This window comes from Saccopteryx bilineata, chromosome 10, assembly GCF_036850765.1.
Source record: "Saccopteryx bilineata isolate mSacBil1 chromosome 10, mSacBil1_pri_phased_curated, whole genome shotgun sequence".
Lineage (NCBI taxonomy): Eukaryota > Metazoa > Chordata > Mammalia > Chiroptera > Emballonuridae > Saccopteryx > Saccopteryx bilineata.
Window position 1 is genome coordinate 8940137 of NC_089499.1, and position 27308 is coordinate 8967444.

At 44.3% G+C, this 27308-nt stretch overlaps 2 protein-coding genes across 2 annotated transcripts; both read left to right on the forward strand.

Annotated features, from left to right (window-relative positions):
• Positions 1-14200: 14200 nt before the first annotated feature.
• On the forward strand, positions 14201-15986 carry LOC136314405 (C-C chemokine receptor type 1-like). The gene has a single exon (XM_066245252.1). It carries the CDS (start codon positions 14201-14203, stop codon positions 15266-15268), a length of 1068 nt encoding a protein of 355 aa, XP_066101349.1. The 3' UTR covers positions 15269-15986.
• A 1888-nt stretch (positions 15987-17874) lies between these two features.
• On the forward strand, positions 17875-26933 carry LOC136313976 (C-C chemokine receptor type 1-like). The gene is made up of 2 exons (XM_066244303.1): positions 17875-17976; positions 26040-26933. Exons 1-2 carry the CDS (start codon positions 17875-17877, stop codon positions 26931-26933), a joined length of 996 nt encoding a protein of 331 aa, XP_066100400.1.
• The last annotated feature ends 375 nt before the right edge of the window (positions 26934-27308 follow it).

Genomic DNA, 27308 nt, shown 5'->3' on the forward strand with positions numbered 1-27308 from the left:
TGCTAATGACAGTGATCCTCTTCTTTTGCCTGCTAAGATAATAACCAGATGTCAATTTTTTTTATTAATGAAAATACCCAAAACAGGTAAGAATGATGCGACACAATCCCTGTCACATATTTCTGATGGAAATGTAAATCAGTGCTGTGTTTCTGAAAAGCGCTTTTGGCAAGATCACTTGAAAAGCTCACCTTATAATCTTGCTTCCAGGATTTGTCACAGATAATGGTAAAAAGCAGCACATCTGGAAAGATCAATAACCGAGGAAGAGTTCAATAACTGTTGTTATTATGAGCTAGGATACCGATAGGAATGACTTCTAAAAAAATTTATTGATATGTGAATATGCTTCTATTGTTAATATTAAATAAAAAGTAAAAATACGGAATCTTCTGGTTTATATTTTCTAATATATATGAAGAAGACAAACATAGGGAGAAAATAGACCCCAAATGTCTATGGGATTATGTGTGTATCACAGAGTTTAATGAGAGACATGACGAGAGATAAGACTAGGGTTTCCAAACTGTGTGCCAAGGCACCCAGGGCCACAGTCAACTCAGAGTTTCAATTTTTAAGGGCTCCACACTGCACCTGACATTTCCTGGACACCCTGGGAACTACAAGTAGGAGAAAGTTCAGAGTTTCAAAGTTAGTTTGTGGTGCATTCCTTTCAAAGTGGGCGTGTCTCTGCAAAGCCTGGTTTCTGGTGATTTGAGATAAATCAGTGTGGAACAGGAACTGAGAGGATATTGTCCCATGGATTCCAACATCTGCACTCCAGGTGTCCATATCTCATTGGCATGGATTATTTAAAAATGAAATAAAATATCATTTTTTCAATAGATGTGTATTTTTAGGCATCTATAGACAAGATCACTTAAGTTGTTTGAATCTAAAGACTTCCTGAGGGGAAGAGTTCAGTTCTTCTTTTGTCTCCGGGTGCTGAGGAAAAGTACTGGGACGTAAGGGCTCCGGGAACTGAGAAAGTCTGGGATCCTGTGGAATAAGAGTGTGTTTAGGAGATGACGTCAGAGTAATGGCGGGGTAGAAAACGATACCGATAAATCTCCCCCAAAAATCAACAAGATCTTCAACCAGAAACAGAAAAACCTATACTTGGAGCCTCCAGATGCTTCGCAATACACCCAAAGGTATGGTTGAGTGAAAAATTGGCTAAATATATAACCAAACCCCGAAGGAAATAGGGAGTAAGAAATGCTCTGCCTTCCTCACTAACCTAAACAGGGCGGCTTTCTCTGGTAACTGTGAATATAGAAACTGAGGCGGGCAAAGGGGGTGAATAGATCCAGGCCGCGGCACAAACGGCCGAATCAGGCTGTGGCACGGAGATCCAAGCCGAGGAAAAACTGATCCTGTGGCAACCCGGGCAATACAAGCTAACACTCGCGCCAAACCCAAACAAAGAAAGACAAGTGGAGAGGCCAATTTACCGGTCTCCTGGTTAGCGTGCACGCAGTTAGTGGGCGAGAGATTTCTTCCTAGGCCCCGGAAGTGGGTACCCATGTTGCCCCACGGAGAGGCAGGGTCAGAGGCCTTTCTGTGGGCCGAGGGCAGAGTCTCTGGGCAGCCCCAGCGCCCTGGGAAAGCCACGCACAGGAGGGAGTGAGAACTAATTCCAACGGTGGAGATTTTCCGTGCTGGAGGGGGTTTCACTCAGAGGGAAACGCGCCGGCCTCATATCCTGGTTTGCGTACACAGATAGTGAATGAGAGATTCCTCCGAGTGCCTCGGCAGTGCGCGCCCGTGTTATCGCACAGAGGGGCAGAGTCAGGGGCCTTTGTGTGGGCCAAAGCAGAATCTCGGGCCGCCCCAGCGCCTTGCAAAAGCAACGCACGGGGACGGAGCGAGACTCAATTCCAACGCTGCAACTTTTCCCTGCGGTTGGGGGTTTCACTCAAAGCGTCAGACTGCTGGCCGGATATCCTGGTCGCAGACAGTGAGTGAGAGTTTCCTCCAAGAGCCCTGGAAGTGGGCGCCCGCCTGTGTTACCGGACAGAGTGGCAGAGCCAGAGGTCTTTGAGTGGGCGGAAAGCCCGCCTGATTATGCTAGCAGCTCTGACTGACTGAGCCTTACCCAGAGCCCTGTGCTGAGTGGAAATAGAGTGGGGAGTTGCCAGCTCTTTGAGCCTCTTACTATCCAGGCAGAGGCAGCAGCAACCCCATTCCTGGATTATCAGGCTACTAATTGAGGAAGGAAAGACTAGGAGAAAGGCTCCAGGAACACGGACTCTCTCACTGTCGGGGCCTATAAATGCTAATGAGCCTCAACTGCCAATGAGACTAAAGCACAATACATGACATTGCCATAGAGACTTATCAACTGCAAACCTCTACCTGAGCGTGCCAAAGGGGCAGAACCCGGGGTACAGAGTCACCGACCAGGAAGAGGGAGAGAAAAGAAAAAGCAAGAAGATAACCTCTCAAAATCAAGAATAATCTGCAGACTTTATAACCTATCCCATTTTATTATATTTGTTCGTTTGTTTCTCTTATCTTCATTCTTGATACTTTTTTTCCTCCTCCAATTTGGCCGATTAACTCTCTGCCGGTCTTACTCTCTCCTCTCCTTGAACTACACTACCCATAAGTGTTACATCTCCCATTATCTTTTCTCTTCTCTTCCTTTCTCTCTATGAGGGTTGCACTCCAAAACCCTTAACTCTCTCTCTCTCTCTCTCTCTCCTTTCTTTTTTCTTCTTTTAGTGGTTCCCTCTTTTTTTCTCTCTCTCTCTTTCTTTTCTCCCTCTATATTAGTTTCTTCCTTTCTCCTTTACATCTCCTCTCATTCAAACCTCAATAACAAACAAATTATCTTATCTGAGACTCAAACTTATGTTTGTGGCATTTTGGGGGGTTTTTACTTCACCTTTTTAACTCGCTAGCAGTGCTCCCATCCCTGGCTCTCCATATTATCTAGTTCTTGTTCCACTAAATACAATAGTAATTTTTTAATTTGTCCCCCCATTTTTCCATTTTCCTCTTATTCCTCTCATCATAACTCTTAGACAACCAACACCTAAAAGCAAATCATTTTATTCTTGACCCAAATTTTTTCCTTATTTGCTTTTTGTGGGTCCATCCGCTTTTTTTTTCTTTTTTCTTTTTTTTCTTTTTTTTTTTTTTTTTTGCCCCTTTATTACTTTTCCCCAATTCAGGCCCTCCATCACAGGCATTGTTTGTTATAATTCACAGTTCACCACAAGATTTTCTCAAGAAAGAGGGGAGAGGAGAGGAGAGGAAAAAAGGAGGGGGGGAATAATTTCCTTTTTTTAGAATTTTTATTTTATTTTATTTTTCTTTATTTCATTATTAATTTTTTTTAAAAAAAAACTCTTTGATTTTTTATTTTTTTTTATTTTTTTTTAACTTTTTATTCTTTATTAAATCTCATTAATACTATCAACAAAACCACCCTCAGATGCCATTAAGGAAGAGAAAATCGAATATCATGGATACAAAAGAAAGAGAGGTAACACAGCTAGATGAGGAAAAATCTATGGAGAAAAAATTTAATATATTGGAAACCTTGGAGCTAAATGACAGAGAATTCAAGATAGAAATCCTAAAAATCCTCTGAGATATACAAGAAAACACAGAAAGGCAATTTAGGGAGCTCAGAAAACAACTCAATGAACACAAAGAATATATGTCCAAGGAAATTGAAACTATAAAAACAAATCAAACAGAGATGAAAAACTCAATTCACGAGCTGAAAAATGAAGTAACAAGCTTAGCTAATAGAACAGGTCAGATAGAAGAGAGGATTAGTGAAATAGAAGACAAGCAACTTGAGGCACAACAGAGAGAAGAAGAAAGAGACTCAAAAATTTAAAAAAATGAGACAGCCCTACAAGAATTATCTGACTCCATCAAAAAGAATAACATAAGAATAATAGGTATATCAGAGGGAGAAGAGAGAGAAAATGGAATGGAGAACATACTCAAACAAATAATAGATGAGAACTTCCCAAGCCTGTGGAAAAAACTAAAGCCTCAAGTTCAAGAAGCAAACAGAACTTTGAGTTTTCTTAACCCCAACAAACCTACTCCAAGGCATATCATAATGAAATTGACACAAACCAACAGCAAAGAAAAAATTCTCAAGGCAGCCAGGGAAAAGAAGAATACAACATATAAAGGAAGGCCCATTAGATTATCATCAGATTTCTCAGCAGAAACTCTACAAGCTAGAAGAGAGTGGACCCCAATATTTAAAGTCCTGAAAGAGAGGAACTTTCAGCCACAAATACTATACCCATCAAAGCTATCCTTCAAATATGAAGGAGAAATAAAAACATTCACAGATACAGAAAAGATGAGGGAATTTATCATCAGAAAACCCCCACTCCAGGAATTACTAAAGGGGGTTCTCCAATCAGATACAAAGAACAAAAAAAAACAGAGCCACAAGTAAAAGCTCCAAGAAGAACACAATAAAACCAAATTTAAACTGTGACAACAACAAAAAGAAAGAGGGGGAGAAGATGGAGATTAACAGTAGCAAAGGACGATGGAGTGCAAAAGTACTCACAAAATAGTTTGCTACAATGAACAGGGTAGGGACCCTTTTCATTACTCAAAGGTAACCACCATTGAAAAAACCACCACAGAAGCACATGAGATAAAAAAGATAGCAACAGAGGAAAGATGTATGGAATACAACCAAATAAAAACAAAAGATAGAAAAACGAAAGAGAAGGATCAAACAAGACACAAAACTAACAGAAAGCAAGATATAAAATGGCAATAGGGAACTCACAAGTATCAATAATTACACTAAATGTAAACGGATTAAACTCACCAATAAAAAGGCACAGAGTAGCAGAATGGATTAAAAAAGAAAATCCAACTGTATGCTGCCTACAGGAAACTCATCTAAGTAACAAGGATAAAAACAAATTCAAAGTGAAAGGCTGGAAAACAATACTCCAAGCAAGTAACATCCGAAAAAAAGCAGGTGTAGCAATACTCATATCGGATAATGCTGACTACAAGACAGGAAAAGTACTCAGAGACAAAAATGGCCATTTCATAATGGCTAAGGGGACACTGAATCAAAAAGACATAACAATTCTTAATATATATGCACCAAACCAAGGAGCACCAAAATATATAAGACAGCTACTTATTGATCTTAAAACAAAAACTGACAAAAACACAATCATACTTGGAGACCTCAATACACTGCTGTTGGCTCTAGATCGGTCATCCAAACAGAGAATCAATAAAGACATAGTGGCCTTAAACAAAACACTAGAGCACCTGGATATGATAGACATCTACAGGACATTTCATCCCAAAGTGACTGAGTATACATTTTTCTCCAATGTACATGGATCATTCTCACAAACTGACCATATGTTGGGCCACAAAAACAACATCAGCAAATTCAGAAAAATGGAAGTTGTACCAAGCATATTTTCTGATCATAAAGCCTTGAAACTAGAATTCAACTGCAAAAAAGAGGAAAAAAATCCCACAAAAATGTGGAAACTAAACAACACACTTTTAAAAAAATGAATGGGTCAAAGAAGAAATAAGTGCAGAGATCAAAAGATATATACAGACTAATGAAAATGACAATATGACATATCAGAATCTATGGGATGCAGCAAAAGCAGTGATAAGAGGGAAGTTCATATCACTTCAGGCATATATGAACAAACAAGAGAGAGCCCAAGTGAACCACTTAACTTCCCACCTTAAGGAACTAGAAAAAGAAGAACAAAGACAACCCAAAACCAGCCAAAGAAAGGAGATAATAAAAATCAGAGCAGAAATAAATGAATTAGAGAACAGAAAAACTATAGAAAAAATTAATAGAACAAGGAGCTGGTTCTTTGAAAAGATCAACAAAATTGACAAACCCTTGGCAAGACTTACCAAGGAAAAAAGAGAAAGAACTCATATAAACAAAATCCAAAATGAAAGAGGAGAAATCACCACGGACACCGTAGATATACAAAGAATTATTGTAGAATACTATGAAAAACTTTATGCCACTAAATTCAACAACCTAGAAGAAATGGATAAATTCCTAGAACAATACAACCTTCCTAGACTGAGTCAAGAAGAAGCAGAAAGCCTAAACAGACCTATCAGTAGAGAAGAAATAGAAAAAAACATTAAAAACCTCCCCAAAAATAAAAGTTCAGGCCCTGACGTCTATACCAGCGAATTTTATCAAACATTCAAAGAAGAATTGGTTCCTATTCTACTCAAAGTCTTCCAAAAAATTGAAGAAGCAATACTTCCAAACACATTTTATGAGGCCAACATAACCCTCATACCAAAACCAGGCAAGGATGGCACAAAAAAAGAAAACTACAGACCAATATCTCTAATGAATACAGATGCTAAAATACTAAACAAAATACTAGCAAATCAAATACAACAACATATTAAAAAAATAATACATCATGATCAAGTGGGATTCATCCCAGAATCTCAAGGATGGTTCAACATACGTAAAACAGTTAACGTAATACACCATATCAACAAAACAAAGAACAAAAACCACATGATCTTATCAATAGACGCAGAAAAGGCTTTCGATAAAATACAATACAATTTTATGTTTAAGACTCTCAACAAAATGGGTATAGAAGAAAAATATCTCAACATGATAAAGGCCATATATGATAAACCATCAGCTAACATCATATTAAATGGCACTAAACTGAAGGCTTTCCCCCTTAAATCAGGAACAAGACAGGGTTGTCCACTCTCTCCACTCCTATTTAATGTGGTACTAGAGGTTCTAGCCAGAGCAATCAGAAAAGACAAAGAAATAAAAGGCATCTATATCGGAAAAGAAGAGTAAAGGTATCACTTTTTGCAGATGATATGATCCTATACATCGAAAACCCCAAAGAATTCACAAAAAGACTACTAGAAACAATAAGCCAATACAGTAAAGTCGCAGGATACAAAATTAACATACAGATGTCAATAGCCTTTCTATATGCCAACAATGAAACAACTGAGAAGGAACTCAAAAGAATAATCCCCTTCACGATTGCAACAAAAAAAATAAAATACTTAGGAATAAACATAACAAAGAATGTAAAGGACTTATATAATGAAAACTATAAACCATTGTTAAGGGAAATCGAAAAAGATATAATGAGATGGAAGAATATACCTTGTTCTTGGCTAGGAAGAATAAATATAATCAAGATGGCTATATTACCCAAAGCAATATACAAATTTAATGCAATTCCCATCAAAATTCCAATGACCTTTTTTAAAGAAATAGAGCAAAAAATCATCAGATTTATATGGAACTATAAAAAACCCTGAATAGCCAAAGCAATCCTAAAGAAAAAGAATGAAGCTGGGGGCATTACAATACCTGACTTCAAACTCTATTATAGGGCCACGACAATCAAAACAGCATGGTATTGGCAGAAAAATAGACACTCAGACCAATGGAACAGAATAGAAAGTCCAGAAATAAAACCACATATATATAGTCAAATAATTTTTGATAAAGGGGCCAACAACACACAATGGAGAAAAGAAAGCCTCTTCAATAAATGGTGCTGGGAAAACTGGAAAGCCACATGCAAAAGAATGAAACTGGACTACAGTCTCTCCCCCTGTACAAAAATTAACTCAAAATGGATCAAAGATCTAAACATAAGACCTGAAACAATTAAGTACATAGAAGAAGACATAGGTACTCAACTCATGGACCTGGGTTTTAAAGAGCATTTTATGAATTTGACTCCAATGGCAAGAGAAGTGAAGGCAAAAATTAATGAATGGGACTACATCAGACTAAGAAGTTTTTGCTCAGCAAGAGAAACTGATAACAAAATAAACAGAAAGCCAACTAAATGGGAAATGATATTTTCAAACAACAGCTCAGATAAGGGCCTAATATCCAAAATATACAAAGAACTCATAAAACTCAACAACAAACAAACAAACAATCCAATAAAAAAAATGGGAAGAGGATATGAATAGACACTTCTCCCAGGAAGAAATACAAATGGCCAACAGATATATGAAAAGATGCTCATCTTCTTTAGCTATTAGAGAAATGCAAATCAAAACGGCAATGAGATACCACCTCACACCTGTTCGATTAGCTGTTATTAGCAAGTCAGGTAATAGCAAATGTTGGAGAGGCTGTGGAGAAAAAGGAACCCTCATACACTGTTGGTGGGAATGTAAAGTAGTACAACCATTATGGAAGAAAGTATGGCGGTTCCTCAAAAAACTGAAAATAGAACTACCTTATGACCCAGCAATCCCTCTACTGAGTATATATCCAAAAAACTCAGAAACATTGATACGTAAAGACACATGCAGCCCCATGTTTATTGCAGCATTGTTCACAGTGGCCAGGACATGGAAACAACCAAAAAGCCCATCAATAGATGACTGGATAAAGAAGATGTGGCACATATACACTATGGAATACTACTCAGCCATAAGAAATGATGACATCGGAACATTTACAGCAAAATGGTGGGATCTTGATAACATGATACGAAGCGAAATAAGTAAATCAGAAAAAAACAGGAACTGTATTATTCCATACGTAGGTGGGACATAATAGTGAAACTAAGAGACATTGATAAGAGTGTGGTGGTTACGGGGGGGAGGGGGGAATGGGAGAGGGATAGGGGGTGGGGAGGGGCACAAAGAAAACAAGATAGAAGGTGACAGAGGACAATCTGACTTTGGGTGGTGGGTATGCAACATAATTGAATGACAAGATAACCTGGACTTGTTATCTTTGAATATATGTATCCTGATTTATTGATGTCACCCCATTAAAAAAATAAAATTATTAAAAAAAAAAAAGAGTGTGTTTAGCAACTGGATAGTTTGCAATTGTGGGAGCTGGTGGGTGAGTCTTTGCACACTGTTGCCAGGCCACTAGCACAGGGAGGGAAGTCTCTAGAGGTCAGCCAAGTGGGCACTCAGGAAGGGACACTAGATACGGACGACAGCAAGGACAAAGTAGAAGGTGTCAGTAGAAAGGACAGTGACGTGAACGGAAGCTGCCCTTTCCCCATGCTGATGCTTGGACTCCTGGCCCAGGACTTCAGGCAGCAGCACGACCTGCAGTCACTGTGGGTCCAGGTGCTGCCCAACTCCAGCAGCGGGAGCCAGCAGGTGGATGACAGTGCGTGGAGATACCACAGGGCCTGGCACTGTTTCCATCTTCTGAGCTCAACACTGTTGCTTCACCCTTACAAATGACTGCTAATCACTCCTCCCAGTGTACACTCACCTGCCCCTGCAGGCAAGGGATTCTGGGAAATGTCCATGCCACGCCCACTAGACTGACACTGGACAAAATCCCCAGAAAGTATGAGGCTTCTTTTCATCTGTGCACTCCTTGAGTGCTACCAATATATTTAAACAAGCACATCTAAAACAAAATTATTCTTTGTGATAAGAAAGAAATGAAGAAAGACTAGGGAGAGGGAAGAAAGAGAAAGAAAAAATGAAAGAGAAAGAAAAGGCTGCTCACTGGCAACGAGACTGTTGTGATGCAGTGAACGGAACCAAACACCAAATTGATTGAACTTGGGAAGCTTTATTCACTGGCCAGTGGTCTGTCTGCTGCACTGAGAAAGCAACAAACAGCGATGAGCTCCAAGGGGAGAGGGGGATTTATAGGCAAACTCCACAAGGTTACAATTTTCTCAGCACATTTGTACAATATCTTTGCAAAAGTTTTAAGGAGAATAAACCGCCTTCCTGCAATATCTACAAGGCTGACGCATGATTAGATCTGCAGAGACCCTCAGCTTTTTTACTTACAGCTGTAGCTATAAACTAGTTCCTCTTAAGCATTCAGCTAAATTGGGTCAGGATCCTTAGCATGGGCTGGCACGCCAGGACAGAGACCTCCCGCCCTACATCAGTCCCCCTCCCATTCCCAGCCTTCAGTGGCTCCACAAGTTCTGGAAAACACCTTACTGCCACCTCCCTCACCCCAAACAACACCACCTCATTACCTGCCCCCAATGCCCTTAAGACAGAACCCGCAGAGAGAAGTGCCACCAAGTGACCACAGAAAAATGTTTACATGGAACTCAGCATCCAGGAAATGTTTGGTGTCCTTACTGCTCATCCACACTCACCTATGTAAAAAGAAGAATTTGCCTCCACTTTGCATTCTGAATGACTGAGATCCCTAGAGTTCTGTCTCCATGGTTACACAGGAAATGAAAGACTTCCTACTCCATCAGGACCTTGAACCTGGAAAACAAAGACTCTAAAAATTCTACAAACAAAGAATTTGTGCAAAAAATCCTTTTACACCAGAGTAAGTGACACTTTTCTTTCTGTTCAGTTGGCTTCTGTGGAGGACAATCTGCATGAATCCAAGCACACGGTGCGTCTGATGGCTCCTTCATGCACCTGCAAGGCAGTGAACTGCGTAGCAATGCTGAGAATGGGAGGATTTACAAGATGGGCAATCAGATGTGAAATAATCATTTTTTGTTGTTATTAAAAAAGAATAGCTTTCTTGAAAAATGGGACTGACTGATTAAGAAAGTTGTCAGAGCATTAAGGAACAAGAGCCACTTTCTGTGGAAGGCTATTCAAGAGGAAATTACTTGCAAATCAACTGCATGGAAATGAAAATCATACATGCTGTAGCAGGAGGGAGCTAGGAATAGAAAAGTCTTTGCAAATGCGGGATGGTTTGAAACTCAACTATCTTCTTAAGAAGAGTAGAACCAAGGATTCGCCAACTCACATTGTGAGCTGACTTTGGAAGAGGTAGGATTTCCTCCCCTGAATTTAGGGAGTGGTCCTGGTGACCTCTTGGGTGGACTTTTTCTGTCCTACTAAAGAAAGTGGAAGCAGAATTTTGTTCTGAGAATAGTGGGGTTGGGGCTACTTGGAGGTATCTTCTTCAACTGTTTCCCCAGCCCCAAAATCTGGAGGGTCTCGGTCTCACATTTCCAGAGTAGAAATTCCAAGGAGTGTGCATAGCCTGCCACCAGGCATTGTGTCACTCATCGACCTATTTGTTCTCACTCTGACCAGCAGGACAGCTCTTAGGCTATTCAGACTGGCGGGGTGGCAGTGGGCATTGATGTGCTGCTCGATATTTTATAATGGGCTTCCCTGAAAATTCCATAGCAGGCTTTCCTATAAAGCGAGCCCTGATTTGTATGTAAACATGCTATATTTGTAAGTAAACATGCCCACTTTAGTGGATTTCAATCTACTAATATTCTGATTGTGGGGTTGGGGACACATGCACACGATTGGTTCTTATGACCCAGAAAAATCCAGCTGCCCCGCACCTCAGGCCTGGTGTCATTACCCGCATAGACGGCCCTCCCTGATCAGAGGCTCACCTATTTCCTGGATACAGTATGATGGCACTGGAAGGTCTCAGGCTTTAGGGCCATAACTGACCATTGTGTAATGACCTTGGGGCAGATGCTAAAGACACAGGACAGCATAGTGGGCTGGTTGGCTGCAACATGGTCCTTCGTTTCTCCTTAAAGTCCCTGCCCCAGCTCCTATCCGTTGGGGAGCAGTGTTATTGCATGGTGCCCACCTGTAGGGAAAACGGTGAATGGAGTAGGAGGCCGGGGGGATGTAGGTTACTTTGTTTAATGGCATCTGACGATGCTGACTCAACGAGCCTTCTCCTCTGCCGTAGTTTTCCCAAAGACTGGGTTCCCGGGGTCAATGTTGCATGAGCTGCTCCTTGTGCTTCCCGCTGCCTGTTGCTTTGTCTCTAAGCCCTGTGGTCATCATAATGCTGACTGCCAGCCGATCCACCATCCCTGGCCCTGGCTGCAGAAATCAGAAATAGTCACTCAGCTTTGTTACAGATGTCCAGTCCGGGTTTCTCCAGGAAGAGAGCTGATTACTCTGTCACAGGGCTAGGCCAGTGGTGGAGGAGGGACCCAGAGAAATGGATTTGGGAGGAAACCATAAGGCCCTAGCTGAGGTGTGTAACATCCCCTCTCATGGGTCTTAAGTTTCTAAGGCCACTGCAGAAATATAAGTTCCTCAGCAGGAAACATTCACGCAGCGGTGCATAAGGAAGAGCCCCAGAGTCTCCGGGGTGAAGGGAATTATGATGTAGGCAAGTCCTGCTACACGATTGGTGTCTAAGTCAAAGCTTTCAAACTGGTGGCAACATAATGGAAATCTGAAAATGCAGCTCCCACTCCTGTCCATCATCCAGCAGAATTCCCTTTCTAGATTAACTACAGAGAGACCTGGTGGGGGATTTGGGGACACAGAACATCAGCCAGAATAGGATTGGAAACTGGACATTCTGGGTGTCTTGAGTCCTGAAGGAAGGGTAGATTCAAGTAAGAAGCTCCCCTGATGTTTACTAATGTCCTGGCTTTTGTCATACCTTACTTACAGTACTCCCTCAAGGTTACTGATACTTTCTCACACATAACACAGGAGAGACTGAAGCTCAGAGAGGGAGATGAACTCCTTCAAGTTCACAGAGCTGGTCGGTTACACCAAAGCCCATGCTCCTTTTGGGGAGGCATCTTTAGTAAGGATTTGAAAGAGGACTGAATAACTAGGGTGCGGAGTCATGTAAAGCAAACCATGTAGTGGTGCTTTCTCATTTGTGTTCGTTTGTTTCAAGGCAACATTGGGTAAACTATTCCAGAGCTCATTTCTGAGAATTCCAGCTTCCACCTGGATGTGCAACACCACATGGCTTCAGGCTGTTCTGAGCCAGTCCTCCCGAGAACCTCCTTCTTCTCACCAGGTCACCAGCTCATGCATCCTGGCTTTACCCTGAGTCCTTACAACAGTCCCTGTAGGCCAACTTAGTGTCTGCAGACCTACCTATTCCCCATTAGGGACGTGTGCCGTGGGCCAGGCTGAGCCCACTCTGGTGGTCTCATTTTTCTCAACTACGAAATGAGTTGGCCTCCTAGGATGGCACTGTGGCAACACTACTAGGGTTTGGGGGGATAATTTGTGCATTGTAGGACATCCTTGCCCCTGACAACCAAGTGATAGAAACATCCTTTAGGCTTTGTGACAACTAAATAGATCAAATTTCCACACAGATTCATGTGCCCCAAGTGTCTTATGTCACCTCAGCAAAGAACCTCCTTAATCCCTGGCCTATTGGCTCAGTGGTAGAGTCCTGACCAGGCATGTGGAAGTCCCGGGTTCAATTTTCTCTAAGGTACACAGGATAAGCTCCCATCTGCTTCTCCACCCTTTCCACTCTCCTTTCTCTCTATCTCTCTCTTCCCCTCCCTTAGCCAAGGTTCCACTACACCAGTGTTGGCCGTGGTGCTGAGGATGCCCCAATGACCTCCACCTAAGGTGCTAGAACGATTCTGGTTGCAATGGAGCAAGAGCCCCAGATAGGCAAAGCATTACCTTCTTATGGGCTTTCCAGGTGGATCTTGATTAGGGGCATGCAGGAGTCTATCTTTCTACAGCCCCGTTTCTCATTTCAAAAATATACCAAAATAAAATATAAAAAAATAGAACCTTCTTAGCTCCAAAGGCCATTAAGATCCATTGGTAAGTTTTTGACACTCAGCCAGGACTGATTTCTCAACCATTTCCTCCTGTGCACTTCCAAATGCAAGGTCCCTGCTCTGTGATTGGAGGCTGAAAGTTCAACTGGTTTCAAGAGTGGACGTGAGAATGATACACAATAGATTCGAGCTCCAGCTCTCATTTTACCACATGTGTCCTACCCACTGTCAACCTCTCTGTCATCATGTGTAAAATCAAAGACATAAATGGCACCATCCCGGATTCTTTAACACAGAGTCCAATGGCAGGACCGTGGGAATCATGAGGGAAGCGTTGGTGATGAAGAAAGAGGTTGCTCTCCCTTTGTCTGGGTGCTCCATCCACCAGACGTTCCCTTCCCAACAGTCATTGCCAAAGTATTTGACTTCATGGTTTGTGCACTCATTAGTTTATTGTCTCCCTCACCCCCATATCTCCCCCCCAAATTAAAGTACAATATCCATGACAGTGAAGAAGACCTGGGGCCACGTTTTTCAAGGTTGCGTCCCAGCACATGGTTACAAGTAGGCACTTTTCGCTCAATAAACGGTTGTCAAGTGGTTGGTGTCATATAATAACTGCCTTGTCTCTGTTGTCCAGAGCCCCCTGCCTTTACCAGCAAAATAAATACAGAAACCATCAACTTGGACCCATGGCAGAAAGCAGGATGGAAATTTCAAACATTTCAATGGACTATGACAAGAACACAAAAGTCAACTACGGGGACACAACCCCGTACCTATATGAAACTGTAGGGTCTTTTCTAGTGCAGGTGGTGCCCACTTTGTACTCCCTGGTATTTGTCATTGGCCTGGTGGGCAACATCCTGGTGGTCCTGGTCCTCTTGCAACACAAGAGGCTCAAGAACATAACCAGCATCTACGTCCTCAACCTGGCCATTTCTGACCTGCTCCTCCTCTTCACGCTGCCCTTCGGGATTCACTTCTTTCAGAAAGATAACTGGGTGTTCGGCAGTGTCATGTGCAAGTTGTTGTCTGGGCTTTATTATGTAGGTTTGTACAGTGAGATCTTCTTCATCATCCTACTGACCATCGACAGGTACCTGGCCATCGTCCATGCTGTGTTTGCCCTGCGGGTCCGGACCATTAAATTTGGTATCATCACCAGCGTAGTCAGCTGGGTCCTGGCCATCCTGACTTCAATTCCAGACTTTTTCTTTATGGATTCCCTGAGCACTGAAGGTCATTACGTCTGCAACTCACTTATCCCTCGTGCATACTACATTCATTGGAGAGAGTTCCTGGCTCTGAAACTGAACATCCTGGGGCTGGTCTTGCCTCTGGTGATCATGATCGTCTGCTACACGGGGATCATAAAGATTCTGCTCAGACGGCCCAATGAGAGGAAGTCCAAAGCCGTCCGTCTGATTTTTGTCATCATGATCATCTTTTTTCTCTTTTGGACACCCTTCAATCTGACTCTGTCTCTTTCCGCTTTTGAAGAAGTTCTTTCAGTCAATTACTATAACCACAAAGACCAACTAACCCTGGCCACTCATGTGACAGTCATGATCTCCTACATGCACTGCTGTGTCAACCCCATTATTTATGTTTTTGTTGGCGAGAAGTTCCGCGAGTACCTACGTGAGTTGTTCTACAGAATCCAGTTCCTGAGCCCGGAGAAATGGTTCCCCTTCTTCCACACCAAGAACCAAGACAAGGCCAGCTCCATGTCCCCATCTGCAGTGGAGCAGGAACTCTCTGACGGGTTCTGACTCAGGTCCCAGCAAGAGTGACCTTCCAGGCACAGTGGCTGTAGCTGGAGGGGAGGCAGCTTGGGTGTCCCGGCCAGATCGTGACCACTGACCAGTGTGGAGCAACGCCACCTGGTGTTGAGGTAGATCATCTCTGGTCCTTGAGTCTTCTCCAGGAACTTTCCTTGGAGACGAATGAGTGGGCTATGTCGTTCTGGATGACGGAGGAGAGGGCGTCAGCCACGGGCTTGGGCCAAACAGAGTTCTAGATTCGTGACTATAAACATTTGTAAACAAAGCCACTGAGCATCCCCTCACCTCTACCCGTACCACCAGTGAGCTTGGAAATAGTAATTTCCACAGTTGAGTCCCCCTGAAAGGTTCAGGCTGCTGGAAGCCTTCAGGAACATAGAACTCCTGATGGCAGAACTTGAGACCTAATGAAAAATAGAGTTGGGAAACTGTCCTTGGCAATGGCACTTTCATTAGAGAATATTTTTATACTGAATAAAATCAAGCAATTCAGGTCTAGTGCCAGATACAGACCTTGTGTATAAAAGGTTGTACATCTGGAAATAGCCATGGAAAAAGTAGTCATTGTTTCAAAAGCCCAGACTTCAAACTTACTTCTAAATCTCTTTACCCTATTACATACAATGTTCATTGTTGATGAACTTTGTTATACTTTATGTTTTCTCTTGTGCACGTTCATGATTATAAAGGAGATGTACTACTATTCTCATCCTTCTGCTCTTGTTGTTTTTCGAAGGAGCACATTCAAACCATTTTCAAGCTCAATACATTATTTCAAAGCATTGTTTATGGTGTCGGCACTGAAATCCTTGGCAGATGGACTCAAATTGACTCGTATGCCCACTGTTGATTCTACAAATCAATCCACTCCCACGTGGTGACTGAGGACCTGCTCCCATCAATGCAACCCTCCGAGACTAGGCTCAGGTATGTCATCAAAAAATGCAGTAGCCATTAATATGAAATCTCAATTACATTAGTAATCAAGGACATGCTAATGAGAGTGAACCTCTTCTTTTGCCTGCTAAGATAATAACCAGATGTCAATTTTTTTATTAATGAAAATACCCAAAGCAGGTAAGGATGCTGTGACATGGTCCCTGTCTCATATTTCTGATGGAAATCTAAATCAGTGCTGTGTTTCGGAAAAGGGCTTTGGCAATGGGTATCAAGATCATTTGAAAAGCTCACCTTATAATCTTGCTTCCAGGATCTGTCACAGATGATGGTAAAAAGCAGCACATCTGGAAAGATCGATAACCGAGGAAGAGTTCAATAACTACTGTTATTATGAGCTAGGATACCGACATGAATGACTTCTAAAAACATTTATTGACATGTGAATATGCTTATATTGCTAATATTAAATAAAAAAGAAAAATGCAGAATCTTCTGGTTTATATTTTATAATATATATGAAGAAAACAAACACAGGGAGAAAATAGACCCCAAATTCTATGGGATTGTGTGTGTATCAGTCAGAGTTTAATCAGAGACATGACATAAGGCTTGGATTTCCAAACTGTGTGCCGAGGCACCCAGGGGTCACAGTGAACTCTCAGTTCCTTTTTTTTTTTCTTTTCTTTCTTTTTTTTTTTTTTTGTATTTTTCTGAAGCTAGAAACAGGGAGAGGCAGTCAGACAGACTCCCGCATGTGCCCGACCGGGATCCACCTAGTATGCCCACCAGGGGACGTCGCTCTGTCGCGACCAGAGCAACTCTAGCACCTGGGGCAGAGGCCAAGGAGCCATCCCCAGCGCCCGGGCCATCTTTGCTCCAATGGAGCCTCGCTGCGGGAGGGGAAGAGAAAGACAGAGAGGAAGGAGAGGGGAGGGGTGGAGAAGCAGATGGGCGCTTCTCCTGTGTTCCCTGAACGGGAATCGAATACGGGACCCCTTGCACACCAGGCCAATGCTCTACCACTGAGCCAACCGGCCAGGGCCCCAGTTCCAATTTTTAAGAGCTCCGCACTGCACCTGACATTTCCTGGACACCCTGGGAACTACAAGTAGGAGAAAGTTCACAGTTTCAATGTCAGATTGTGGTGCATTCCTTTCAAAGCGGGCGTGTCTCTGCAAAGCTGGGTTTCCGGTGGTTTGCGATAAATCAGTGTGGAACAGGAACTGAGGGGACAGTGTCCCACGAATTCAAACATCTGCTCACCAGGTGTACATATCTCACTGGCATGGATTCTTTAAAATGAAATAAAATATTATTTTTTTCAATTTATGTGTATTTTCAAGCAGTGTAGACAAGATCACTTAAGATCCTTGAATCTAAAGACTTCCTGAGTGCAAGAGTTCCGTTCTTCTTTTGTCTCCAGGCACTGAGGAAAAGTAAGGGATCCGGGAACTGAGAAAGTCTGGGATCCTGTGGAATAAGAGTGTGTTTAGCAACTGGATAGTTTGCAATTGTGGGAGCTGGTGGGTGAGCCTGTGCACGCTGTTGCCAGGCCACTAGCACAGGGAGGGGAGTCTCTAGAGGTCAGCCAAGTGGGCACTCAGGAAGGGACACTAGATACAGACGACAGCAAGGACAAAGTAGAAGGTGTCAGTAGAAAGGACAGTGACGTGAACGGAAGCTGCCCTTTCCCCATGCTGATGCTTGGACTCCTGGCCCAGGACTTCAGGCAGCAGCGGAACCGGCAGTCACTGTGGGTCCAGGTGCTGCCCAACTCCAGCAGCGGGAGCCAGCAGGTGGGCGTCAGTGCGTGGAGATACCACAGGGCCTGGCACTGTTTCCATCTTCTGAGCTCAACACTGTTGCTTCACCCTTACAAATGACTGCTAATCACTCCTCCCAGTGGACACTCACCTGCCCCTGCAGGCAAGGGATTCTGGGAAATGTCCAAGCCACGCCCACTAGACTAACACTGGACAAAATCCCCAGAAAGTATGAGGCTTCTTTTCATCTGTGCACTCCTTGAGTGCTACCAATATATTTAAACAAGCACATCTAAAACAAAATTATTCTTTGTGATAAGAGAAAAATGAAGAAAGACTAGGGAGAGGGAAGAAAATAGATGAGGAAATGTTGAGGAAACAGAGACAAAGAAAGTATAAAGATAAGACGTTGTTTCAGAATAGAACGAATTGGGAAGAACGTTCTAGAACGATGGTGTGGTGTCAGTGAAGACCCAGGGCCATGACACCATCTGGGAAACAAAATGTTGGTAGGATTTCTATAGTGGGGGGCGAGGGGTGAGGAGGAGCCAGGTGTCCAGAGCGGGGAGGCAGGGAGACTGGGAGACGGTCGAGAGCAGGAGGCCCTCAAATATACTGAGTTTGAAATTTCCAATTGGGAATGACTCAGCGTACACTTGAGCACAAGCTTTCTAAGATGAGCACTTAAATGCCAGGAGCTCCTGAGTGACATCTGTCTGAGCTTCACATTTCATTAACAGAAACACGTGGTCAAAACAATGGTAGCTACAAGGACCTGAGATAAGGCCTGTCAGTCATGCTAATTAATGTCTCATACCCCTCCCCACAGGACCCCAGGCCCACCCCTCTGGACCACCTCCTGCTCACTCCCCCTGGAGCCCCAGCCTCTGCCTCTCCCCTCCTGGAAACCTGCGGCTCACACTGTGTGGATGCCCCAAGCAACCAACAGTGATTTCACAGCTGATGTTTGTGCAGACTCCTTACTCCAGAGCGGCCCCTTGTTTTATTATTACTTCATTCAAAGTTTTCTTGATAACGAAGTTTCAGTGCATTTTCTTTGAAACACTGTCACACTTTGGTGATTTCCTTGCATTACTTTGATGCCCAGAACAATGTGTGTAATATGACCCACCTGTGTTAAAAATAAAAAGTACAAAAGCTGTGTGTGTGTGTGTGTGTGTGTGTGTGTATGTGTGTGCGTGCGCGCATGCAGGCCACTCACCATTCAAGCCCAAGGGGACGGCAGCCCACAGAGCAGCAGCTTGTTTAGCCCTCCAGCTATAAGCACAAGATGTCTACCTGCTCACATGCGGGCCAGCCCAGCTCTCCCAGGGAGAGATCACTCAGGGCCTGGAGACAAAGACCCAGTGAAAGTCTAAATCCACTGTTCCCAAACGTCAGCAAGCATCAGAATGACAGGAGCACACGGTAAAGCCAGAACGTCTGACTCAGTAGGTGTGGAATGGGACCCCAGAGTTTGCATCACTGGCAGGTTCCCGACGGTGTGATGCTGCTCTGATATCCTAGCTTTGAGACCCCTGCTCTACAGGGTTCCCTCACCCCTCCCTCGCCAGGTGCACCTTCCCTGGCCCAGGGTACTTTCCAGGCCATGACATTGTTCCTTCTGTAGGACTTGCTTAATAGTCTGTGAGCCTGGCTAAGCCGTGGACTCCTGAAGAATGATGTCCGTCTCTCCCTGTCACCGCTATATCCCTAGTACCTGACAGTGCCTGGCATGTCATGGTAATCGTAACATAAGTGAGGTGAACAAGTATATGTGCCTGGCATGACCGCTCTGTGTCGTGGGTCCCACAGAAGCCTAGAGCAGAACTGGACAGCCGGTCAAGGATCACAGGAACTGACCCTGGAATTCCCGGTAGGACCGAACCACACTGCCCACAGCAGCAGGTGCTCTGTGGCTCTCATCACCAGCTCCTTCCTATTCCTGTCCCACTATCCTCTCTCCTGCGGGGTTTCCTGGGACCCCTGCAGACTCACGGTGTGCACCTGCATCCATGGTCATCATTTGCACCTCGGTGCAAGACCCCACATTAAGACAATACTCAATATCTCAAACACTGCACCAAATCATTCATTCGTGTGTGTGTGTGTGTGTGTGTATCTAACTTGAGTCTTCTCCATAGTGTTAGCATTATTAACCTTGCCTTACAGAAGAGGAAATAGACACTTGGCAGCTTAAATAACATGCTCAAAATTAGTAAAAGTGGACCTGGGATGGGATCCAAGACTGTCACATGTGAGAGACTCATCACTCATGTGTGCCCCTCGACCTGCAGTCCGTATAAATGTGACAAGTTCCCAAGCCCGTAGCCATCGCTGTCAATCTGGTTCCCTTCCTGCCTCTTTCTCCCGCCATCTCTCTATAGACAGGCTGCCAAAGGGGAGACCCCACCCAGCAGACTCATGGAAGTTCCATGATGACACCCCCTCTATTGTCTTTATTTTCACAAATGAGGAAACTGAGCCTGAAGGGAAATGTTCAAAGCATGGTCATGTACATGATTTCTGAATGGTACTTTGCAACATGCCTGTGAGAAAGGTTAGCACAGTTCTTATTTTATAGAAAAGCAGGTGGGACCAAAAGAGACACCAGCACAGAGCAGGTATTGGCTGTTGTGGGGAAAAGTGGAATAAGTATCATTTATGAGAGATTTTTCTTGTCCTCAACGCTCATACAAGCTGACCTTGTGCATCCTCCTGTGAGCCTAAGTCTCCAGTGTTCTCATTTGATGGAGGAGGAGCCAGGACATAGGAAACCTAATGATCTCCTCCCGTCTAAAGTGGAGTGCTGGGATTTGAACCTGGCCTGTGTTGGAGGATGCAGAAAACAGAAACCTGGGCTCAGAGAGACGGCAAACTCCATCCTACAGACCGGTATTTATTCTGGTCTGTAGGCTTCTCTAGGTGAAACAGCTCTGTGGTTTGGGGGAGTGAGGGGCGCACAGACAGGGGAGAACAGAGGGACAGTGAGCAGTGACAGTGGAGGACTAGGGGCGCCAAAGGGAAGCTGCTGACTCCCCCTGGTTTACTAGCAGGTCATTCTGAGGAACAGAGGACCCGGGTTCCAGTTTAAACACTTTCACTTGCAATCTTAAAAATAAATAAAGAAAAAGAAAGGAAGAATATAAAGAAGAAAGAAAGAAAGAAAGAAAGAGAACGAAAGAAAAAAGGATAGAAAGAGAAATAGAAAGAAAAGGCTGCTCACTGACCACAAGACCCCCCTCCCTTCATCAGTCTCCCTCCCATTCTCAGCCTTTCGTTTTCCACAAGTTCTGAGGAACACCTTACTGCCACCTCCGTCACCACAAACAACGCCACCTCATTACCCTCCCCCAATACCCTTAAGACAGAGCCCGCAGAGAAAAGTGCCAAGTGACCACAGAAAAATGTTTACATGGATCTCAGCATCCAGGAAATCCTAACTACTCCTGCACATTCACTTATGTAAAAAGAAGAATTTGCCTCCTTCTTGCCATTCTGAATGACAGAGAACCCGAGGGTCCTGTCTCCATCATTACACAGGATGTGAAAGACTTCCTACAGCATCAGGACATTGAACTTTGAAAATGAAGGCTCTAACAGCTCTAGAAACAAAGACTTTGTAGTCAGAATCCTTTGACACTGTTGTAAGGTACCAAAAGCTACAAAATTAATATTAACATTTTAAGAAGCTTGAAGAGTATTTTATTAATTTGGGCTAGGTGTGAAGAGAGATTTTGTAAATGATCTTTGTACTTGTGTGATTAGCATAAAATCAAGATGGCCGATGGCAGTGTGTTGTAAATGCAAAGAGGAAGGAGTCTTGGATTCTCTGACCTTCCACCACACCTGTGGGGAAATGGGTGAATAGCTAGCCAGGTGCAGGCAAAGAAAGATTAAATTAAACCATTTTTATATTAATGGGTCATTTACAGGCATTTGTTCCCATGGAAACTACCTCCCCCCTCCTGTACGCACGTAGTTAATGTATGTATTTCTGAACAAAGGAATAGCAAATGAACACTAGAACATATAGGAATGTCTTCTAATATATAAAGTGACATTTTTACCATAGTGTTGCCTGGTAAGTTTTAAAGTATAGAAGCGTCTTTTTATGAATCCTGTAGACAAATGTTATAAACTTGCTCATGAACTGTGTCTCCACCCCCACCCTTCATCCTTTTCCCAAACCAGTATAGGGGAAAACAAAGGGTATAAGCTTATGCTGTGATGTTAGGCTTTTCCCTGCCCATGTATAATTAAGGGTATATAACCAGCCCCTAGAATATTATAGACACACACGATTTGGGACTGCCCCATGTAAGCTATATGCGGCTGGCATATTTAATAAATTTCCTCCTTTATTAAAACTCTTCAAAACTCATTTGGACTTGGTGTCTCTACGAAAAACCTGTTGAATTGTGGACTGGATACCTTACAACAACACCAGAGTAAGTTGCACTTGTCGTTTCTGTCCTGTCAGTTTCTCTGAGGGCAGTCTGCATGAATCAGTGCTCGCAGTGCGTCTGATGGCCCTTGATGCACCTGCCAGGCAGTGAGCTAGATGGCAATGCTGAGAATAGCCGGATTTATGAGATGGGTATTCAGATGTGAAATAAGCTTTTATTTGCTAAAAAAGAGAAGCTGTCTTGAATGATGGGTCATTACTGACTGATTAAGAAGTAGGCTCAGTATTAAGAGGCAAAAGTTTCTTTCTGTGGAAGGCAATTCAAGAGTAAATTACTTGCAAAATTTCCCCCATGTGAATGAAAATCATACATGGTGTATAAAGTAATTGTAGCAGAAGGAAGCTAAGAATTAGAAAAGTCTTTGCAGATGCGGGATGGTTTGAAACTGAACCATCTTCTTAAGAAGAATAGAACCAAGGACTCACAAACTCAGACTGTTGGCTGGCTGTCGAGGAGGTAGGATTTTACCCCCTGAATGGGGAGAGCTGTCCCGGAGAGCTCTTGGGATGCATCCATTCTGTCCTACTAAAGAAAGTGGAAGCAGAACTTTGTTCTGAGAATAGTGGGGTTGAGGCTCCTTGGAGATATCTTCTTCAACTGTTTCCTCCCCCCAAATAATCTAGAGAGTCTCACATTTCCAGAGTAGAAATTCCCAGAAGTTTGCATAGCCTGCCAACAGGCTGTGTGTCACTAATTGACCTTTTTGTCCCCACTCTGACCAGCAGGACTGCTAGTAGACTATTCATACTGGCGGGGAGGTGGGTGAGCATTGATGTGCTCCTAAATATTCCATAGCAGGCTTTTGTGAAAAGAGAGCCCTGATTTCGAGTGTTGCTGATATTTCATGTAAACATGCCCACTGTGGTGGATTTCAAGCTACCAATATGCTGACTGTGGGGTTGGGGACACATGCGCACGGTTGGTTCTTATGAACCAGGAAAAGCCAGCTGCCCCGCACCTCAGGCCTGGTGTCTTTACCGCACAGACGGCCCTCCCTGCTCAGAGACTCAGCTACTCCCAGGATGCAGCATGTTGGCACTGGAAGGTTCCAGGCTCCAGGCCCAGAGCTGACCTCTGGGTTATGACCTTGGGGCAGACTCTTTAAACAGACAGCAGCATGGCCAGCAGGTTGGCTGCAACATGGCCCTTGGATTCTCCTTCAAGGCCCCGCCCCAGCTCTAATCCCTTAGGGAGCAGTGTTATTAAATGGTGCCCACTTGTAGGAAAAACAATGAATGGAGTAAGAGACAGGGGGAATGCAGGTTACTAATGACATCTGACGATGCTCAATCAAGGTGCCTTCACCTTTGCCAAAGTTTCCCCAAAGACTGGGCTCCCGGGGTCAGTGTTGCATGAGCCACACTTGTACTTCCAGCTGCCTGTTGCTTCCACTCCAAACCCTGTGGTCCCCATGATGCTGACTGCCAGCTGATCTGCCAGCCTTAAAAAGTGGCTGCAGAGATCAGAAGTTGTCGCCTCCGCTCTGTTTCTGACGTCCAGCCCGGGTTTTTCCCGGAAGAGGGCTGATTACTCAGTCACAGGGCTAGGGCAGAGGTGCAGAAGTGACCCAGAGAAATGGATTTGGCAGGAAACCATAGGGCCCTAGCTGAGGTGCCCAACATCCACCCATTATGGGCCTTAAGTTTCTAAAGTCACGGCAGAAATGTAAGTTCCTCAGCAGGAAACATTTACGCAGCGGTGCATAAGGAAGAGCATCAGAGACTCCGGGGTGAAGGGAATTATGATGCAGGCAAGTCCTGCTACATGGCTGGTGTTTCAGTCAAATCTTTCAGATTGGTGACAATATAGTGACAATCTGAAAATGCAGTTCCTATGGCTGTGTCCATCATCAAGCAGAATTCCCTTTCTAGGTTAACTACAGAGAGACCTGGCGGGGAACATGGAGGACAGGGGACATCAGCCAGAAAAGGATTGGAGACTCAGACATTCCTGGTGGCTGGAGTCCTCAGCAAAGGTGTAATGCTAGGAAGGAGGTCCCCTGATGTTTACGGGTGTCCTGGCAAGGGTCAGGGCTGGCTGTTCTCATACCCTGACCTTACAGAAATCCTTCAGGGTAACGGATACTTTCTCACATTACAGAAGAGAGACTGAGGCTCAGGGAGAGAGATGAACTCCTTCAAGTTCACACAGCTGGTCGGTTACACCAAAGCCCATGCTCCGATTGGGGAGGCGTCCTCAGTAAGTGGTCAGAAAGGATTGGAAAGAGGGCTGAAGAGCAGGTGTGCAGAGTCCTGTAAGGCAAGGCATCTAGTGGTGCTTTCTCGTTTGTGTTTGTCTTTGTTTGTTTCAAGGAAATGTCGGGTAAAACTATTCCAGAGCTCATTTCTGAGCATTCCAGCTTTCACCTCGTTGAGCATCAACGCATGGCTTCTGGCTGTTCTGAGCCATTCCTCCTGAGAACCCGCTTCTTCTCACCAGGTCACCCGCTCACGCATCCTGGCTTTTCCCTGAGTCCTCACAGCTCTCTGAGGCAACATCCTGGTGGTCTTGGTCCTCTAGCAATACAAGAGGCTCAAGGACATGACCCACATTTATGTCCTCAAACTAACCATTCCTGACCTGCTCTGACATGACAGAGCTACTGCACACCTGCCTGTGCCCTGTCAGGACCGAGTACCGTGGGCCAGGCGGAGCCCACTCTGGTGTCCTCAGTGTCCCCCACTAAGGGATGGGCTGGCCTCCTAGAATTGGACTGTGGCGGCAGTACTGAGCTTTGGAGAGATGATCTCTGCAATGTACCACATCTGTGCCCATGCCTACCAAATCACAGGAGCATCCACTACACTTTGTGACATCCAAAAAGATCACATGGCCACACAGTGTGACATTCTCAGTACCCTTTGTCACACCAACAAAGACACTATTTAGTCTCTAATGCCATGAAGGTTCATTGGTAAGTATTTGACTGTCAGCTAAGAATATTTCTACTCCCATGTCTTTCTGCGAACTCCCAAGGGCAAAGTCACAGCTCTGTGATAGGAGGCAGGACATTTGAGTGGTTTCAGGGACAGGCGTGAGAGTGTACACACCGGGTTTGAGCCTCAGCTCTGGTTGTCACCGGATATGTGTCCCGCTCACTCTGAACTTCTGTGTCATCACCTCTAAAATGGGAAAAGTGAATTGTACCCTCCAGGATAGTTTAACATTAAGATCAATGCTAATTCTATAAGAAGCATGAGGGAAGCGTTGGTGTTGAAGAATGTGGTGAGGTCTCCCCTTGTCTGGGTGCTCCATCCACAGAAGTTTCCTTCATAGCCCTCTTTGCCAAAATATTTGATATCATGCTAGGTTCACTCATTTGTTAATTGTCTTTTCCACCCCCAATCTACAGTAAACTACAGTTTCAAAAGGGCAGAGAGAACCCCAGCTCAACACTAGGTTCCAGGACATGGTACACAGTGGGCACTCAATAAACAGCTGTGAAGGGGTTGAGACATAATCTCTGCCTTGTCTAGGTTGTCCAGAGCCCACTGCCTGTAACAGCAAAGTAAAAACAGAAATCACCTTCCTGGACCCACTGGGATAAAGCAGGATTGAAATTCCAGCCAGTAGAGTGGACTGTGACAGGACCACAGAATCTGAGGACAGGAATCAACCCTGTGCCAGAATGAAGACCGGAGGTCCTTTGCAGCTCAGCTGCTGTCCCCTTTGTACTCCCTGGTGTATGTCACTGGCCTGGTCGGCAGCATCCTGGTGATCCTGGCCCTCTTACAACACAAGAGGCTCAAGAACATGACCAAGATCTACATTTCCAACCTGGCCATTTCTGACCTGCTCTTTCTCTTCACGCTGCCCTTCTGGATTCACTATTATCGGAAAGATAACTGGGTGTTTGGCGATGTCATGTGCGAGTTGCTGTCGGGGCTTTATTATGTAGGTCTGTACAGCGAGATCTTCTTCATCATCCTGCTGACCATCGACAGGTACCTGGCCATCGTCCATGCTGTGTTTGCCCCTGCGGGTCCGGACCGTCACATTTGGTATCATCACCAGCGTAGTCAGCTGGGTCCTTGCCATTCTGGCTGCCATCCCGGGCTTTATTTTTCAGAGTTTCAGGATGAGTCCTATTGTTACAGCTACACCGTTTACTTCCCTCCTGAATATCTCAATCAATGGAAATGGATCCTGGCTCTGAAACTGAGCGTCCTGGGGCTGGTCTTGCCTCTGGTGATCATGATCGTCTGCTACACGGGGATCATCAAGATTCTGCTCAGACGGCACAATGAGAGGAAGTCCAAAGCCATCCATCTGATTTTTGTCATCATGACCATGTTTTTCCTTTTTTCTATGCCCTTCAATCTGACTATTTCTATTTATGCTTTTGATAATATCCTTTTAGTTAATTTCTATAACCAGAAAGACCAACTAGCCCTAGCCATTTTAGTGACAGAAGTGATCGCCTATATGCACTGCTGTCTCAACCCCATCATCTACGTCTTTGTTGGCGAGAGGTTCCACGAGTACCCCATCAGCTGTTGTTCCACTGGCTCCTGTCCCTGAAACCGGGGAAACGGCTCCCCTTTTTCCACACCGAGAACCAGGACAGGGCCAGCTCCACATCTCCATCCGTAGGTGAGCAGAACTCTCTGATAGGTTCTGACTCAGGTACCAGCAAGAGTGCTCTGCTAGACACGGTGTCTAGAAGGGAGACAGCTTCAGTGTCACGGCAAGATTGTAACCTCTGATCAGTGTGGAGCGACGCCACCTGGGGTTGAGGTGGATCACGTCTGGGCCTTGAGTGCTTTTCGTGAACTTCTCCCTGGAGATGAATGAGTGAGCTAGGTCAATCCAGACGAAATAATAAAGGGCGCCAGCCAAGGGCTTGGCCCAATGAGAGTTTCACATTTCTGAACATGAACATTTGTAAACAAAACC

Coding starts and splice junctions, on each gene's coding strand:
- LOC136314405 (XM_066245252.1), top strand. CDS start 14,201: ATGGAAATTTCAAACATTTCAATGGACTATGACAAGAACACAAAAGTC.
- LOC136313976 (XM_066244303.1), top strand. CDS start 17,875: ATGCTGATGCTTGGACTCCTGGCCCAGGACTTCAGGCAGCAGCGGAAC. Junction 17,977..26,039: donor CCAGCAGCGGGAGCCAGCAG/GTGGGCGTCAGT, acceptor ACCCTGTGCCAG/AATGAAGACCGGAGGTCCTT.